This window comes from Diabrotica undecimpunctata, chromosome 8, assembly GCF_040954645.1.
Source record: "Diabrotica undecimpunctata isolate CICGRU chromosome 8, icDiaUnde3, whole genome shotgun sequence".
NCBI lineage: Eukaryota > Metazoa > Arthropoda > Insecta > Coleoptera > Chrysomelidae > Diabrotica > Diabrotica undecimpunctata.
This window is the reverse complement of record NC_092810.1, coordinates 59,727,208-59,747,525: the sequence shown is the minus strand read 5'-3', so window position 1 is coordinate 59,747,525 and position 20,318 is coordinate 59,727,208. Positions and strand designations below refer to the sequence as shown.

The window sequence follows — 20,318 nt, the reverse complement described above, 5'->3', positions numbered from 1 at the left end:
ATTTAAAGGTTGTTTCGTCGTTCTACTTATGCAATTCAGCGCATTTCTGACTTTATATCCAGTTTTGGATAATTGTTTTTATTTCACTGATGTCCGTCGTATGGAATAGGTGTTTGATAACTATTTTGTAAGCACGCTCTTCTTTAGGTTGGTAGGTGTGGTGTACTACATTTTTGTCCCTCATGTATTTTATTATTTTCCTATATGTGTCTGGTGTACCGCAATTTATCTTTACCGTGTTGTCTCCTAAGGATTTTGTAATTTATTGTGTGTTTTCTGCTATTAGATCTATTTCAGGTGGTTTTGGTGTTTTATTTACGTTTTCGTTAGTTTTAGGGGCTTCTTCTTCCTCTTGGGCTGGGGGTATAAGAGAACTAAATTTGTTATTTGTTACTGTCTCTAATGGTCTATTGGTTAGATTCACTTTTCTTCTTTTTAAGGTTTTTTGACTTCTTGCCAAGGATTTTCTTTATTTTGCTCGCTCTCGTCGAAATCTGCGAATTTTTGTATCACAATTTGACGCTGCATACTGTGTAGGAATTGGTTGAGTTGCAATACACTGAGATTGTATGGTCTGCTGACTGTTTTCACATAATACTTGTTGGGTGTTGTAAGGTGGGACGGCTTAACAATGTAAGGTGGGACGGCTGTATAGCAAGTCCATTGTTTGTTAACATTGGTTGGTTATAATTTTTAATATAAATAATAACATTTTCAAACGATTATGCATTGAATTAATTAGTTGGCATTTTAATAATATCTAGTCTGGCATTTGGCTAGCAGATGGCGCACGCTCAGAATAATTTAATTGCTTTTTTCTGAATTATTTAATCTTAAAAACAACTAATTATAGCCAACTTTACAAACGATTTGTTAGTTTTATAATAACCTACAAATGATTTCTTATCTATTAAATTAGTTTTTATCTAAAAAATTAGTAATTTTCATTTTATATCAGCTAGCGTCATGCCCAAAAATCAGTAATTAATTGTGAACTAATTAATTGGCCTACAAAAAAACTGTACCTATTACAATCACCTACAAATGATCTACAATCGATTGCATATTCTCATTATTCTTATCCTAATATTTGTCTTGTCGGCCCACCACATTATGCAGTCTATTATTTAAACAATGATGCAGCAATGCAGGTTTCAAAATTTGCCTCCTCTGAAATTAGCTTGAAGGAAATCAGCTGATTGTAGTGTTTATGATAGACGTACTCGTAATGTTATTGTATTTGTTTGTGTCTCGCAAAATCACAATAGGTTACCTATTATCAAAGAATATAGACCTATTATTATAAAAATTTTAATACTAATACCAAAGAATATAGACGCTTAAGCGTCTATATTCTTTGCTAATACTTTCACGCTTCCCGTTAAATCAAGTGTCTGAAGTTTTTTATTTTGTGTTGTAGTTGTATAATAATATATTTTTAGTAGTTGTAAAAATTGGATACAGTTTATATTTTTAATTTTTTGCCTACCTCTACCTAACAATTTTTTAAGTCATGGAAACTGTAGAGGGATGTAAAAATGCTTTTTCTTTGGAACAAATAGATATCAAACAAGAAATAAAAGATTTTAAAGTTGAAATTAAGGTAGAAGGCCAGCAATATGATGTGGGTTTAGAACAAGAACTAACACAAGGTCAATTAACTGCAGCAATTGAAATTGAGGATTTGAAGAAGGAACCTGAAAACAAAAACTTAGGTGAGACAAAATATAATTGTATGTTATCACTAATAACCAACCACTTTGTTGTATTCCTACTTTCTATCTGAGAAGTAGACAATTTTCATTAATTATTTTCTTCCAAATCAGTTATAAACTAGCTGTAATTAATAAGTAATAGCATTTTTTAAAAGATTCGAGAGTTATCCATTTGATTTCTGTGTAAAAATTGAACTAATTAACAATTTTCCAGATTGTGTGAGCTTTTACTGCATCAATGGGTTTTTAAATATTATCCCAATACATGTTCATTCACTTATTTATTTAAAAAGCAACAAGCACTAGTTACAAAAATAAGTTTAAAAAAATAGTTGATGATCATATTACTTAATTGTATTCCCTAAACCACTATCATAAAAAAGATATTCGTTATCCAAATAACCTTGGATCATTTAATAGAAATCTGTATTCTGTAGTTATATATCTCAAATTTCAAAGTTTTGAACATATTCTATTGATTATATTCAGTAGATTATATTGGTAACGAGATTAATTATAAACATATAATTAATTCATAGTTAATAATTGTTTAGTAATCAGTAAGTTGATCTGTACAAATAACATAACTTTCAGGATGAAAGTGAAGATGTTGAAAAAAGTGTTATTGCTAGTATATTGTTAGTAACTGTTAAGTAGTTAACAGGAATGTTTAGATCAAGATGGTTTTGCGAGAAGTTAAATCAAAATATCTCAATTGGCTAATGGATGAACATCTCATATCTTGCTTGTGGTTGGCACTCAGTAATTAATTACATACCATCATACTAAAAGTGTGTACATGATTATGCAGTGCCATACATCAACATCAGAGGGAAATTAGTAATTTAACAAGATTATTTTAGTTAACAACTATTTCTATTTCATAAATCTACATATTTTAGTATCTAAGCTCTTCTAAATATCTTGTGGCAGATCACAGACACTACAAATGTACCTGACCTAGCTACTTCCATTATTCATGATTATTATTCTTTTTTTAATTAACCCTAGAATACTAACGTTTTTTTAACATACGTAAATGCTAACCATACATAAATTTTACGTACTCACTGATTTAGGTCTAGTATTTTCTTTTTATTTCATATCTAATTTAAACAAAATGGTTTAATTTCAAGAGAAGTTTATTTAGGAATGATACAAATAAAAAACATTAAAATATTAATAATCCAAACATAAACAACATAAAATAGATACTTTTGACACAAAACCGAATCTTGTAATGATAAACCTATGCATATAATAAACATTACAAATATAGAAACGATAACCTTCTATTGATGTACATATTCCATACACATTTTTATTTGATGCTCTCCACACAAGGCACTCCCACACTTGTAACATTTGGTAGTTGTCATTCGTTTCTTTGCTGTAGAGCATAAACTACAGTAAGTCCTTTTTCCTGTCCCTTGGAGACCTGGCGGTCTTCAGCAACATGCATTAAATTCAAAAGCATGGAAAGACTCTCTTTGAGACTTCTTGATAAAGTTGGTACTGTTTGGAGTCTTATTTGTTGCCACGGCTTCGTTAATTGTTCATGAAGTTTCAGCATAAAATTTAATCTTGATAATGGCTCCTGTTTGTTTTTAGTTGCATTGTGATGGTAGATTACAAAAGCGTTTACTCCTGCAATATTCATCATATTGTAATATATGCATAGCGGCCACCTTCTAGTCTTCCTATTACAGCAAATATTCTGAGACATTTGGTCAAACATATCTACAGCACCCTTAGTTGAATCATATGTATGGATTATTTCGGGTTTTTTTGTTTCATGATTAATGTTTCTAGAAAAATGCATAGTTGAAATTAGAAAAACTGTCTTATTTTACTTAGGTTTATAAGATAATAAAGTCATGTTTTCATCGTACACAAACATACTTGAACCACACTTCCAAGTTTCGTTATTGAGCATTTCAGGAAGTATTTCTCCTTTATTTTTCCAGAGTGTTACGACCATTGTCAAATTGTAAGAGGAAGATAATAATTTATTCGCAAGAGGGGTGCTGGAAAACCAGTTGTCCATTGTCACATTACGTCTACTTCCATATAAAGGTCTCGTCAGGCTTTTGACAAAATTTTGTGCTAAAGCAATGCTGTTGGTTACAGTAGTTTTACCGAGATACGGTATTGCATTTATTACATATTTCGTAGCCACATCGCAAACCATTAGTATTTTTATGCATTAATTACTAGGTTTGTTTGGCATATACATGCGAAATGGACACCTGCCACGAAATCCTAGGATTTGTTGTATGTTCACATATGAACTAGCTTTATAATTTTTGACACAGTTTTCAATAAACAAGATCTAAATTTTAGATATTGGAGCCTTTTTTTTACGTTCTTCTATTGTCAAGAAGTTATCAAATCGTAAAGAATTGATCAAAAAGTTAAACCATTCTTTACTCATCGTTGCTTTATATCTATGGCCACAATAAGTGCTATCAAACAAAACGTCAGCTGAGAGTTGATTATTTTTTAATGCCGCAGATAAAAATAACAAACCTAACAGTGCTTTCAGTTCAGGTAATGTCGTTTCTAAAAAGTAGCTTTTTTGTCGGTACTTCTCTCGTAACTCTGCAATTTTTTCGTTTGTATGTAGCAAAACTTCGTCCAGAATCTGATCTGTAAAAAATAAATTAAAAACATCTATAGGTTCTATAGCATCTGTAGCTAAGTTGGTTGGACCTTTATGGATATTAACAATATTTCCGGATGCGACTTTACGACCTCCATCATTTATTGGTAAATTACTCCACTTGTAACCGTTTTTACGTACTAAAGACTGTTTATCCCATATTATAACAGACGATTTTTGTTCAATACGGTTATCAGTATTATGTTGATTCTGATGACGGCTGCTACATAATTTTAATTCTTTTACGAGAGCATGTATTTCTTGTTTCTTTGTGAGTTTCTGCTGGTGTATCTGCCCAGCTGTTAGCTAGTTTTGTGAGGACATTTTCTTCGTCCTGTATAGGATCATAGTCTCTATCTTGAATACTATCGTCGCTTTAAAATGGATTTTCTAACTCCTCTAGATCATCTTCTGTGTCACTTAAATCACTGAAGTCACTTTTATTTATAATTTCCTCCAATTCTTTCTCATTAAGAGGACGCTTTAGATTAACATTTGATTTTGGAGACATCTTATTTATACGTTAATAATAACAACACGTCACAATTACGTAGAAAACTTTTTACGCGGATACTAACTACACGTATCTTTTACGTACAGAGTGTTATAACTACTACGGTCAAAGCCTAACCCAAACTAAAATCAAAGCGAGAAGCGAGTATTCATTTGTTTTATTGACCATGAAGTGAGAATAGCATATACCACGCGGCTAAGCATTGCCACGTTTAGTTTTATTTCAGTAGCTGTCAGATTAAAATCGGTACGTAAAATTTACGTACGTTAGTACTCTAGGGTTAATGAAGTCTGTTATAGTAAGTGTATTTCAGCTATGAATGTGGTAGAATTCTGTCAAAATATTCCCAAGCTAAATGAACTAACTATATTAATAATGTTAATTTAATAAACGACGATATTGCGTTAATTCGTTTATTGCTGTAATAATTTCTGACCTACTTTTATCAAGGTACTTAAAATGTATAAATTAAGTTAAAATTAATTAAATTTTTTAACGGAAAGGACAGTTAAGATTTGATTTCACCAATAGTGCCTCTGTATATTCGCTTATACGTATTTCATCCTAGCAGGAATCATCAGAGCGACTGGTACAGAAGCCCTAAACGTGAAAACAAATTTTGATTTCGTCAGCAGAAGTCTTCGAATTTCTACTTTCGCGATTTGTTATCAGATGTCGCTATAGCGTCCAAATCGAAGCCATTTTATTTTTGCTTCTTTTGACGGAAAATATTTGTTTTCACATTCAGAGCATCTGTAAATAGTCGCTCCGAAAATTCCTTTTAGGATGAAATACGTATAAGCGAATATACAAAGGCACTATACGTGAAATCAAATCTTAGCTGTCCTTTCTTTTATTTCGGTATACTCTTTATGAGTACAAGAAACCAATTCGCCAAAGGTTTTTGCTTAGATGAGAAGATATGTTGTGACATGCAGCTTTTAGATCCTCCATATCTCTATTACATCTTTTAGCTACGTCTATTTTGCCTTGCAAATTTATAGACGGCACATATTAAACAAATATGAATTTTGGTTTCGTCAATAGAAATCTTCAGATTTCTACTTTCGAGATTTGATTAAATTTTTATTTATCTGCCAGCATTCAAAGGACGATTTTTGTTTTTTTACGTAAAAACATTCCTTAGTATCATAGAAATATTTTTTTCGGTCCTTTGCTTTCTCTCTCCAATTTCTCACGCCTATTTCTGACAAGTCTTGCTGAAGCAGTAACTTCCAACCATTTGTTATTTGGACGTCCTCTTCTTTTTTCCCTATTTCTTCCTTCTTCAGTATTGTTTTAACATTTCGATTCTCTGGCATTTGTATAATGTGACCAAGCCATCTAACTCTTTGGGCTCATATTTTTGCCGAAATTGCTGGTTTTTCATACATCCTCATTATTTCTTTATTCGTTCGTCTTCTCAAAATATTCTCTGGGCCGTCTTTATTCCTCCGAAGATTTTTCTGAACAACTTTCTTTCCCAGATCTCTACTTTCTTTTCTTCCTGCTGGTTCATAATCCACGTTTCACTGGTATACAGCACTGTGGGTCTGATTACTGTCTCGTAGACTCGCAGTTTAGCTGTTCTTGACACATTTTTTGCTTTCAGTAATGAATTTAGTGTCCTATCGCTCTGCTTCCCTTCATTAATCTTTTGTCTATCTCTTTTCAAAGTCTGTATTCAAATTCTGATACTTTTCCAAAACTATAGACAGTCTCTGCTCCTTTCATTTTGATATACATATTTGTTATTATTTAATTTCCTCCTCTCATTTCCATATAATGCGTATTTATTTGGTTTATTATTAATCCGTATCTTTTCGCTTCTTCTTCAAATTTCTGGAAAACTTTTTCTAAATGTTTTTTTGTTCCCGCTAGTATCACCAGATCATCCGCGTACGCTATGCACTGTTCCATGCTATTGAAAATAGTCGTGTTTGTGCTTATATTTGATCTTCTTACGATTTGTTCTAATACTAGGTTGAATAAATTCGTTGATAGCGGATCCCCTTGTTTTAAACCTCTCTTCACTGTGAACTGTTTTGAAAAGCTTCCTTCTATTGTTACCCTATTTATCGTGTTCCTAAGCGTCATTTTCACTAGCCTTATAAGCTTTTCTGGTATTTCTAATGTTCTCATTGCCTCATATAGCATCGTTCGATTTAAGGAGTCATATACTTGTTTAAAATCGATAAATAGCATATGTAATCCTAAGTTTTGTTCGTAGCTATTATTTTGTATTAATTTTAACATATGTATTTGATCTGTAGTTGTTCTGATATTAGTTGAAAATTTACAACTGCTTTGTTTACTTTCTCCGACACAATGAATCCCACTCCAAAATATATCTTGGTCCCCCACTCTTAAAAAGTGTGATCTTTCCTATTTTTATTACTTCCTTTCCATGATACAATGAAAGAAAGATATGATACTTAGCGTTCCAAATTTCGATCAGGTTTGCGCATGACGTCAGGTGGTGAGGAGATCTTTTAAATTTCTAATGCATTGCTATGCTACATCATTTGAGGATTTAAGATTTTAATAACAAATGTGAAACTTTCTAGAGATGCTGTTTTGCTTAGTATGATTAAATATAATTATTGAGAACATGTCTAATATCACAAATCAATTAAAAACATGATTTTTTATTATTAGACAAGATACATCTAATTATATATTATACTATATAATACTCGTACTTAGCTACATTGAAATAAAGTTAATAATTCAATTGTAATGTGTTACATGATAAAAAATGTTAAAGCTGCGGTAGTAATAAAGCCCATATACATTAATTTTATTTTTAATGGTCACACAGCCTAAGGACTATTCAAATCTAAAGATGAATATAATATCTATTTATCTATACATTTTACTGAATAATAAGAAAACACTAAAGCATATAAATTATTCATTAAACATTTGGGGGGAAAGGTATTTTAATAATAATAATAATGTTTATTTAGAAGCTAAACATAAAAACTGAAGTAGAGCTACTATCAAAGTAGCACCCCTTGTGCGTGAGATTTAAAAATAAATTTATATTCAAACAAAGAAATATTAAACAATTGTATACATATAAATAGTGAGTTACATATGCGTACTTTCATTAAATACATTAATTTTAATATAACATTTTCACACGTGGGTACACAAATGTAAGTACGTGATATTAATTGCAGTAAATTCAAGAAATGTAGTTTTTAATCAAAGTCTATTTAGATATTTATTATTTATTACTATTGTCCATAAATCAATTCTTCATAGAATTGTGTTGTTTTGTTTTTAATCTATTGTCTAATTTCCTATTTATATCTATTTATTTTAATTTTTAATCTGTTTTAAATTTTCTCGTAGACAATTGTAAAATTTGGACCCTATGTAACCAACATATCTCTGGAGTATGGATTTATTACAATTAGGTAAAGTTGCATTATTCCTTGAATATCGAGTTTGTTGGGCATAATTGTTAAAGTTTATTCTATCTTTTTTTTCACGTATATGTATAAGGGCTCTGTTACAGAATAATTTACGTACAGTTAAAAATTGACTTTCATTATATAACAGCTCGCTAAAATATCTTAAAGTTTTCCCATTAATAATTCTAATGGGCCACTTCTGAATAATGTTTATAGAATGCAAGTAATTATTCCATTTTCCACCCCATCCTAAAAGGGCATAGGTAAGTTGAGACTGTATAAGTGCATAATAATGAATTCTTAAATGAGTTATTCCTAAAAATTGTTTTAAAAATTTATACCTAGATATTTAATCTCGTATGTATATGGAATTTCATACGTAAATGGCATATATTTTGTTTTATCTACATTTATGGTGAGCTTATTAAACTGAAACCATTTCTAAATTGTAGCAAAGTCTGTTTCGGCTTTTTGTTTTAAATTATCCCAGGTATTTGCATCATAGAAAATAGCTGTGTCATCTGCAAAGCTTACTTGTAATATTCAGTCTGAGTAGATCATTGCTGTGTATGTTGAAGAGAATTGGTCCTAAGACTGTTTCCTGCGGAACTCCATATGATATAATTCTTCCCTTACTAATTTCTCCCTCTATATAAACATGTCGTTGCCTGTTTAGAAGATAACTTTCTAGGATATTATATGCAAGCCCTCTAATACCATATTTTTTTAGTTTAGTTAGCAATATTTTATGTGAAACAGTCTCAAATGCCTTTAATAAATCTACAAATATACAAAGAGCTGGTCTTGCATTATCAACAGCTTTGTAGATGTTAGCTGTAGATGTGAGCACATATTACATCTTCAGTGAATTTTCCTTCTTGAAATCCATACTGACATTTAGATAGTATCTGTGATATTAGATATACCAACGTTTTTGTTAAATGTTCCTGAATTGTATATTAATCTATAACCCTCAATTTGAAACAAATTCATATCATTTTGTTTAAGTTTCCGTTAAAATTACAAAATCGAAATCTCTCTTACATTCAGATAAAAAAATTACAAAGGCATCAAAAATTTTTTGACAGGTTCTTATATTCATATGCTTAATATTTAGAGGTTGTATTAAATTATTAATTAAGCTCTTAAAGTTTGTGATTAATTCTATTATGCATGATTTTTTATCAACTCAATCATATTCTTGAATAAACGCATCTATATTTAGTGAATTGATTTTAATAGTTTTTCATTGTATCATGTTTCATTTCCCAGTTGTTTCGTTTCTTGCAGGGCAAGGATATCTATTGTATATTTTTCTATAATTTGGTCTTCTTAAAGTTCGCTGCTCATAAGTACCTCTCACATTCCTAGTCCCAATTTTTATTATAATCCGACAATTTTCAATTAAACGTGACTAATCTACAAATTGACCGAAGTGCTAACGGCAACCATGTAAAATCTCAGAAGTAAATCTCATCCCTTACCGGGGTCATTTTTATTGTGTATGCTTCGTCCATGTAAATAAGTGAAAAATTAAGATAGTCCCATAAAAATTTGCCCCCGTAACAATATAAATTGGTGAGATTCACGAGCGTATAGTTCGACAAGTTCATTGAATAGTTTGAAGCGTCGGTAAACTTATCAACATTTCTCTGGTCTATATATATTTACGTTCTTAGAAAGAATGGAAATGAGATAAATATGATATTTTAGTTTATTCGTTCCACGTTTTATATGTGCATGATCGTAGTGTGTTCTATTTCTTGGGAATATATTTATTAAATAGACTTTTATTATTAACTTTAAAATAGTTTTGAGGTAAGTAAAGAAAATTTGAGATAAGTTTATTCTTTTTATAGTATTAACCCATTAACGACGGATATAATAAACAAAGAAAAAATTTGACAATTAATTTATTAGATTGGATTAAAAACACATAAATTTAGACTAATTTACAACCAAAAAGATTTTTTTTCTCATTTTCAAGGAAAAATAGTACAATTTTTAATAAAGGAACATATCGTATCTTAAATGTAAATTAAATTTTAAGGTGAAAATTTTCTAAACTTTCGGGGTGTAGATGCACTCTACACCTTTTACATAAATAAATAGTATTACTGTTACACATCCGACATTCTTGCACTATCGTCTCTTTTTGTAATGTGGCCAATATTGTCGAATCTGGTTTCATCTGGTAAAGCAAATTTAGATTGCCGTCCATGTACTAAGTTTGACACTGATGTAGCTGTTTCTTCACTATTCTCTTCTCTTCATGTTTGATTAAACGAAATCTATGTCGGCTCATGCTTTCTCTTATAATGTGCACTTCTTTACGCTCATCCTTCAACCAATACATATCAACTTGAAGCAGAGTGTGAACCAGATAATATACATATGGCAATAAATTTTTTTAAATCTATGGTAATCTATCATCGTTATTCTGCGATGCATAAATATTTGTAAAATATAGAATGCTCTCAATTACTTGTTTATCAACAAAGAGTGAAAAAACTTTAATATAAACTTGCCTCCATGGTTGGCTTTTATATTGTCTAAATATCAATGAAGCTGATGTTGAATTACTACTGAGTACGAAGGAGTATCTGTTGTTACCCAACTTGAGACAAATTTGGATTTACTATTTTTGCCTGGATTTTTCTTTGGACGTTTTATCTGCGGTTCAGAGGAATATCCGAATATCATAATCAGAATCGTCAAAATTCCCAATCACTTGTATTTTATATGTACCTGCAATATCCGATTTTATTCCTTCTTCACAAATAATATTATCATTAATGGTTTCTACATCGGAAACTTCATCTGATTCCGACGGCAGATAAACCACATTAAGCGAATCAGCATTTTCACAATCTGTCTTCTTCTAACAAAGCTATTAACTCTTTAGTAGTTAGTGCCATCTTCCTTTTATATTTCAAGAATTTACTGAAAATGCACTACTATATACACGCATTCACATGATAATAGTTTAGCTTACTTCATTTTAATTTATCTGGAATATAAAACAAATAAACACAAGGAAACTTTCAAATCAAGTTTAAAAAAAAACAAATATACCGTCTACAGCACACAGTAATTCTATAAATAGAGAATGAAGTGTAATAACGAGATCGTATATTAAAATTTCAGATTGTTTAGCATAATGAAAAAATAAGTATTTTGCAAAGGTTTCTGGTTTTTAAAGGACTGTATTAGGTTCTCTATAATAACAATAAAATTTTACTGTGTTTAAATAAATAAGTAAAATATTATTTTGGTACGCACCTGCAACGTTGATAAGTGGAATATGATTTCGTCGCTTTAAGTGCGATGTTGCCAAGTAATCATCTTCAATTAAAAATTGTTTTAATTGAAGTATCATATCTCCCCGGTTGTTTTTCTTCTACTAGTTTTTTGGCAATTTTTCTTTGGTGTTTTCTTGTAGTTGTCTTCATCCCATATTCACTCTTTCCCATTCATGAACAACTTCTTATAGCCTATTTTTGTCTGGTTTCCTTTATTTTTTCTTTCTTTGCTATTTTAACTATTTCTTTCTGTATTTCTTTTTCTTTTGCTGTCAGATCATTATTTATGTAGATGCGATCTTTATGATACTTCAACTTACTTTTCCTATTTAGTATCTCAATTTTATCTGTGAAAGTTTCTGTTTCTATGGCATAGACTGAAGAACGGATACGCTCAAGAAATGCAAGTCAATGTCGTAAACAGCTTTGTACCACGGCTGCAAGAATGTGTCTGACAAATTGGAGGCCCCCTTTCTAATATCATCTTTAAAAACTGAATATTTCTTCACTTCCACGTTAATTTTCATATGTGTAGTATACTTTTTTTTTATTAAATTTAATAAAAAGATATTTTTTCAGTTTTTTTGAAATCGTACCGTTTCATTGAATCACCTTGTATATCTCAAATTCTGCTTAACAATGAATAGAAAAAAAATATGACCATAAATATAATATTTTTTTTGTTTAATATTTAAATATTGTCTTTTTTTCCAATTTAGACAGTAAAGGTCCCCTTAAATTAGTATTTTCACATATTTAAAAAAGAAAACTTAAGAAAAAATTAAGAATTTATAATTATTTAACATTATGTTGAGGTAATAAAAAATTATGTAAGGTTAAAACTATAAAAAATATCATTCGACTTTGTAAACCTTCTCTTATTGATGCTGGGATTATCAACAAAAATAAATATGAAACGAAGTTTACTTATCTCGATGGTCCATTGGTACATTGGTCGGAAAAGAACAGAAATGTCTTTAATGTATTTGCATCTTAAATTCTACGTGACATGAGAGAACGAGAATTATGAAATAAATATGTACATCCATAAATCCACCAGAAGGAATATTAGCGAAAATAAGCAAAGGTGTTATATATTTAAAGATGGCTATTTTTTCAATTAAAAGTGAAACTGGAACAAACCATGAAGTGGAAATATCCAGGAGTGGCTAGTATACCTGTTGAATACAAAGCACGTGGTGTTCGTGTGTATTAAGGTATAAAAAAATTGCTTATTACAAGCTTAAATTTTTATTTTAAGAAGATCTTTTCGGAATAAAATCATTCCATCATCAGTTAAATAAAAAGTTGTTAAAAAACATTGTATGGCCACTTAAAAAAACTTTCGAAGGACATCCGTATTAAAATATAATCCTCATGGTTTTATCAAGGTAAATGCAATAGACTTAACTTATTGATTATTAAAAACTGAAAATGGGGGCATCTTACATGACCCCCTGTAGCTGGTGAAGTTTTTTCGACTTACATTACCTTAAGTAATGTAAGTCGAAAAAAAAAAAAAAACTTCACCGGCTACAGGGGGTCATGTAAGATGCCCCCATTTTCAGTTTTTAATAATCAATAAGTTAAGTCTATTGCATTTACCTTGATAAAACCATGAGGATTATATTTTAATACGGATGTCCTTCGAAAGTTTTTTTAAGTGGCCATACAATGTTTTTTAACAACTTTTTATTTAACTGATGATGGAATGATTTTATTCCGAAAAGATCTTCTTAAAATAAAAATTTAAGCTTGTAATAAGCAATTTTTTTATACCTTAATACACACGAACACCACGGGCTATTTTTTCCTTCTATAATCATGTTGAAAGAAAGGGACGTTAGTGTTTTTTTACACTAAAAATTATTACCAACTAAAACTTATGGAGAAATAGAAAAACATTTGTAGTGGACTGGGAGAAATACAGCACTTTATGTATCTCTGTGCACCGCTGTCTGGTATGAAATCACGATGTGAAACCGGCGTTCTTCTTCTTAACGTGCCCTATCAAGTCCCCTTGACGTTGGCATTTAACATGGCGAAACTGTCTCTGTCTTGAGCTATTCTAAAGAGTTGCTCAGCTTTCCTCATTCCTGTCCACTCCCTGATATTCTTCAACCAAGAGGCCTGCTTTCTACCAATTCCTCTGCGTCCTTCGATTTTACCCATCATAATAAGTTGAAGAATATTATATCGGTCTCCCCTTACTACGTGTCCAAAATAGGCCATCTTTCTACATTTGATGTTATGAAGCAGCTCGCGAGCAGCATTTGCTCTCTCAAGGACTGCCACATTTGTCAGCATAGCCGTCCATGGCATTTTTAGTATACGTCTGTGCAGCCACATTTCAAAGGCCTCCAGACGATTAATGGTGGATATTTTTAATGTCCATGCTTCGACACCGTATAAGAGGACTGACCAAATGTAGCATTTAACCATGCGCTTTCGAAGTTGCAGTTGCAAGTTATCATTACAGAAGAATGACTTCATTTTTAAAAATGTCGTGTGGTCTCGATTCTTTGTTTTACGTTTTACGTTCTACCGGCGTTCTACCGAAATGATTCGAGATTGATATCGTGTGATTTTTTTTGACCAATCAGATAAATTGTATACGCTGCAGTTTGAAAAAGATTATTGCTTACAGCGACTTATTTAGATGTTTCAGTATTAAACTCAAGGGAATTTGTGCTGAATAAATTAAACATTTTTAAATTTTGTTTATTCTCTTCCAAGAGAACTAAAGTGCTTCTATTAGGAGATTTTCGGATGTTTATAAAAAACATTCATTCGAATATATAACTGCAACAATCAAATCCAAACGTTATACACGGTTGCATAAAAGCTCGGGTAGTCAACTCGCTTGAATTATTTGTTTTTTCGTGGAAATTAAATTACTTAATGATTAAATAATGTATGTAGATAATGCATTGATATTATAAAAAGAGCATAATAAAAACAAAAGTATTTTTAGTGATCAATATATTTTCCGATCAATATATTTTTCAGAACCAGTGCCATGGCTCCGTGGCCCTCTAGAACTAGTCGCCACTGCCTGCAAATATATCTTTTTGGACTTTATGTTCTTTTGTATATAATCATTTTATAGAAAAATCAAAGACAAATGTTTAAATATCCGTTTTTATTTTAGGATTTCTTAGCAAGGAGATGAAACTGGAAAATGAGAAAATGGAGAGTTTAAAACCACAAAATCAAAAACGTGAAGTTGAATCGCAGATGTATTCTATACCTTATAATTTAAAAAGACATATACAAGTACATACTGGTGACAAACTTTATCAATGTGAAATTTGCTCAAGACAGTTTAGTTCGAATAGGTTTTTAAAGTGCCATTTTCGTTCACACACCAAAGAGAAACCGTACAAGTGTGAAATCTGCTCAAAACAGTTTACTGGAGAAGTACTTTTAGAGGATCATATGCGTTTGCACACTCATGAGAAATACAAATGTCATATTTGTCCAAAAGAGTTTAATCAAAAGTATAATTTAAAATACCATATAAGATCGCATACCGAAAATAAATTGTTCGAATGTGATATATGTTACAAGGAGTTCACTAAAAATATTAGTTTAAAATATCATATGCGGTTACATACAGGCGAAACTCCTTATAAATGTCAAATGTGTTCAAAACAATTTAGTAGGAAGTCTTCGCTTACCATCCACATGCAATTGCACTCTGGAGAGAACTTCAAATGTGAAATTTGTAGAAAACGATTTACTCAGAAGTCTGGTTTAACACGTCATAAGCAATTGCATACTGGACAAAAACCTTACAAATGCGAAATTTGTAGAAAAAGATTTGCTGAAAAGTCGTCATTAAAACGTCACATACAACTTCATATTGGTGTCGAAAGTCATAAATGTCAAATTTGTTTGCAGCAGTTTACTCGGAAGCATGCTTTAAAAATGCACATGCAGTTACATTCTGGGGTGAAATATAAATGTGAAATTTGTAATAAAGAGTTTACTCTGAAAAGTACTTTAAAACGTCATATAAAATTGCATAATGGTGAGAAACCTCATAAATGTGAAATTTGTTCGCGGCAATTTGCTCACAAGAATAATTTAAAATCTCATATAAAATTGCATACTGATAAAAAACCTAATAATGTAAAACGTACAATTGTATAGGTACATTAAAGATCCGCACGAAATTGCATACTGGAAGATAATACAAATGTGAAATTTGTAGGAAGAAATTTATTTCACTGAGAAGAGTATTTTAACAATATACAATTGCTTACTGATGAAATAGAAATTTGAAATCTGTTTAAATCAGTTTACTGGAACAAATGAAATATTTTATATTCGATTTAACCATTTTGGAAGACATTCAGAGACTCTTTGGTAAAGTATCTATGGTTAGTATGACGCACGTTTTACATATCAATAACAGGAAAACCAAAATGATGGTCGTTTAGAAAAGTTAACAATTGTGGACAATTATTTTTTAATGGACAGGTCATTAAGCGGGTTTCTTGGTACAAATATCTTAAAACTATTATCAACGAGACTTCCCAGCATTCAAAAGAAATTCGTACACGGATTGAACAAGCACGAGCTGCGTTCGTCAAAATGAAATAACTTTGACACACCGTATCTTTCTATCACTTTAAGAATCAGATGAATTAAGTGTTATGTGTTTCCTATACTCCTTTACGATGTGGAAGCTGGACATTAAATAAGGAACTCCTTAAAACGATGGAGGCCCTTGAAATGTGAGTCTACAGACGCGTCCTCCAAGTGTCCTGGACGGATAGAGTCACAAATCAGGTAGTGCTAGAAATACTGAATATTTAACATACAATTATATTTACTATAAAGAAAACTTGTCGGTTTTTGCGTACACATCAATAGGATTGGCGCCAATAATTGCGTTACCATTGATGCCCACCACAAATTGGCGCTACAGTTTTCACTTCTTCGGTGTGAAAAATAGTGTTTCCTTTCAAAGTATGTATTATTTAAAAGGAAATATGTCTTCTACATCTGAGACAGTGTGGGACAACCAAAAAGTGCTAGAATTTCTGGAGCTTTATCAAGTCGAACGAGTGCTATGGAATCCAACCGTCAGTGAACATAAAAACCGACATGCAATTGCTGATACATGACAACATTTACAAGCCAGTTGTAGTGTGAATTATTCAGTTGCCGAATTAAAAAAAGAGAGTCTTTGATGTCTACATATCGGCTCTACAATCGGAAAATAAAAGACTTAATTCGTTCAGAGGCATCAGCAGATCATGTTTATAAAACCAGCTGGTTTGCCTATGAATTGATAAATAGTTTTCTGGCCAAAGTATATAACAAATTAAATAGCAGTACAATAAATACAGGGTAAGTGAAATAAATTAGTTAATTGTTTTGTATAACATGTTTTGATAAACAATCCTGTTTGTAGACAACTGTAATAAAATTACATATGTGTACGTGAGTAAAAGTAATTAGCGAATTAATCTCGGATTTCTCAATATTGTCAGTGGATCGTCTTGGAGTTTTCTGTAATAGCGGTAGTACATTTTTTTCTTCTTCTTTATAGGCAATTCTACTTGTTCATTGGCGGATTAATACCTCTGTGGAAGGTTGTCAATCCATCTTTTGCGCGGTCCTCCGATACTTCCTTTGCCGATTGGTGACTTATCTCTTGTTATTTTGACGACACGGGTCTCCTCCATTCTGCTTATGTGGTTATTGCATTCTTTTTTTTCTATTTTGTGTACATCCATTTCAGCGCATTTCCTGTAATTCTTCTCAGTACTCTCATCTCTGCCGTTTCCAGTAGCCCTTGCATCGTGGCTGTGTCGGGTATTGTTTCTGAGACATATGCAATTTTTGGTCTTACACTGGCTTTATAAATTCTTGACTTCATCTCAGTGTTAATATGTCTGTTTCGCCACATAGTGTTATTAAGGCGTTCCTTGACCTCTTATGAAGCGCCGTATTTCCTTTTGCAGACCGTAACAACCATTTCTTTTGAAAAGCGTTCCCAGTGATCTTTTGTTATTTTTCTTACAAGTGCATGTGTTTTGTTTCTAATTGTCTTGTAATTATGGTATGGCTCTTGTGTTTTGGTTAACATGTAGGACATTTTGTTCAGTTAAAATGCGGTTTAGTGTACTTTCTTTCCGCCATGTACATGTATCTCGAACCTCTACTTTTTTTTTAAGTTGTGAAGAATTTCACAAGTTAAAGTTATAATTGCTGCTTGTTCGGGTGGTAGACGCATAGACTTTGCAAACACTGAATATTGATGTCATAATTCCAAAAGTACCCTCTATGACTACTTGGGCTCCAGATAATTGTTGGTTAACTATTCTATTTCGACTGCCATAAGGTGGAACACCAGGATGTGGTTTCATTACACTACTTGACAGTGCGAAGTCGGCATCTGCTACGAAAACATTTGGTACACACATTTTTCTACCAGGCAGTGGAATTGCTTCAGGAAAATGAACATTGTTTGAAAGTATCCGTTGGTACAAGAAGCTATCATTAAAAACTCCACCATCACTCTTGCCTCCATGGGTGCCAATGTCAGCTAATAAAAAATTGTAATCACTGTCGGCTACTGCTAGCAATATTATACTAAAATCATGTTTGTAGTTGAAAAACTCTGATCCACTGTTGTCAGGGGCCTGTAAGGGAGAGCGCCCACCAAACTGGCATGGCAAGTAGCAAGTAGCGCGCGTCTAGCATGTTACTTAAAATGTAACCAATGCAAACGAATGATTCAGCGCACACCAAAATGACAGTGACAGTGTCGTCATGCAGCTTACTGCGCCACGTCGTTAAACATAGAGCTTGTTCTACTTTTGCCACGTGCTATTTGCATTTTGCATGTGTGTTTGTTAAAAAATTTAAATATGGAAGACAGTCCAGAATTCGAATAATATTCGTTTTGTCTCATTAATTGAGAAATTTCCAGGTATCTATGACAGCACAAGTCCGGAATTTTTTAATTCTTTAAATACATTAAATCTACTACGCCCTTGCATCTCTTTCCAATAAGGGTGTACCCAAACTGACGTTGCGGACGAGTTTTGTACATATTGTTGACGTTTAAAAGCGTTAGCATAACTTCATCCTCAGAGGGCGATATTTTGAATTTAACTAGCCTTTTTAATGTCATGCTACTTTGGTGTGCGCTACCTGCCACGCCAGTGCCATGCCCGTGCTATGCCATTGCCATGTTACATGTAACGCCAGTTTGGTGGGGGCTCTCACGTGACGTGTTTGTCGTCAAGTGCTCCTCAACAGTGTGGAAATGGCCAAGTGTTTTCTAATCCTTTTGCTTCGCCAAGGCACTCCTCTTTCGTGGCATGCATCTGAAAAACATTCATATATTTTAAACAACTAATTTAATTTAAAATAAAAAACTAATACACATGATAACTTAATTATTCTTTTAATTTTAGTCTGTAACGTTGTCCGACCAAAATGAAGGGTCAAAATTGGTGCTAAAAAACGAATGGATGAAGCAGTAGGAGTGTTCAAAACTATTTCGGAGAGGTTAAATTGTGAGTCCAGTGAAGTCTACTTACTTTGTCAACTACTAGCAGCAAAGATTAAAAGCTTTTTTCCAGAAACAAGAGAAGGTATTATCCATGAGATTAATGAACTTGTATACAATAAGAGGCTACAAAAACGTTGGGAAAATATAACCATCAGGCCATTATCACTAACTTTAAGTTCATTTGCAAGTCCCATGACAATTGTAGTTCCATCACCTTCTCTTTCGCCGATTATTCGTTAAGCATTTACAATACAGATTATAGTTAAACTCGTATATGACTCTTAAATGACTCATAATAACACTTGTACTGAGTTAGATCATTGATATCACCAGATTGTTCTGCAGTTTAATTACAAAATAGTATGTAACTTTGTAAAGTTTATAATAAAACTATTTGAATTACAGCTTGTCTCTGAATGAAAGCTCATGTAACGTTCCATTAGCTATAAACTTACCTTACTTATTTGTTTAGGGCCTCATATATGGCTTTACAAACTTCAGGTACTATTAGCGATATAACTTAGCTCGATATTTTGAATAGGAAATGCATGCTCTTGAATCTGTCTTCTGTGGCAAGAAATCGGAGTGTTATAGCTAAACGTACTTTAGCAAGTATATATACAATTAGCTGGAGAAGATAATGAAAATCGATCGCTGACATTCGACAAGAGTTTTCAAATTCTGGAGGTTCTCGCAACAAGTTACTCAATACTTGACGTCCATCATATATACATATTGGTGTTGGTTCTAGAGGGAACAGACTGACATGGCCCCAATACTCAACCCAATGTATGGATGCCCCACCGAACATGGGAACACAGTTGACTCAACGTTTCACCCATGGTGCTTTTTCCTCTACGATTATCTTTACAATTTCTGGTAGAACTCTGTCGGGTCAATCTAATAGAGTTTTAATTTCTACCCCGCTATTTGTAACATCTACCTTATTTCTTATTTTGTACTAGTTGTGCGTACTTATGTTCGGTCTCCGCGTTTTATTAAGATGTTTCCCCATTTTATCAATCCTTTTAGATTTGGGAGCACCAATATTTATAATCTATTTTTTATCGTAATGGTCACCCACACATCCTGTAGAGAACATTTCAGGACCTTTCTCTAATCTTGCCAAGCCATATCTTGTCCAATTATGCAAACAAGTTTTGATC

General features: G+C 32.1%; 1 protein-coding gene across 1 annotated transcript; it reads left to right on the top strand.

Annotated features, from left to right (window-relative positions):
- The first annotated feature begins 890 nt into the window (after window positions 1-890).
- On the top strand, window positions 891-19,556 carry LOC140447608 (uncharacterized). Its single transcript, XM_072540357.1, has 3 exons — window positions 891-1,715; window positions 14,767-16,976; window positions 19,055-19,556. Exons 1-2 carry the CDS (start codon window positions 1,514-1,516, stop codon window positions 15,768-15,770), a joined length of 1,206 nt encoding a protein of 401 aa, XP_072396458.1. The 5' UTR covers window positions 891-1,513; the 3' UTR covers window positions 15,771-16,976; window positions 19,055-19,556.
- The last annotated feature ends 762 nt before the right edge of the window (window positions 19,557-20,318 follow it).

Bases quoted from the DNA above. Each gene is read 5' to 3' on its own strand.
- LOC140447608 (XM_072540357.1), top strand. From the start codon at position 1,514: ATGGAAACTGTAGAGGGATGTAAAAATGCTTTTTCTTTGGAACAAATA. The intron at 1,716-14,766 runs GTGAGACAAAAT...TTTTTATTTTAG, and splicing joins ACCTGAAAACAAAAACTTAG to GATTTCTTAGCAAGGAGATG.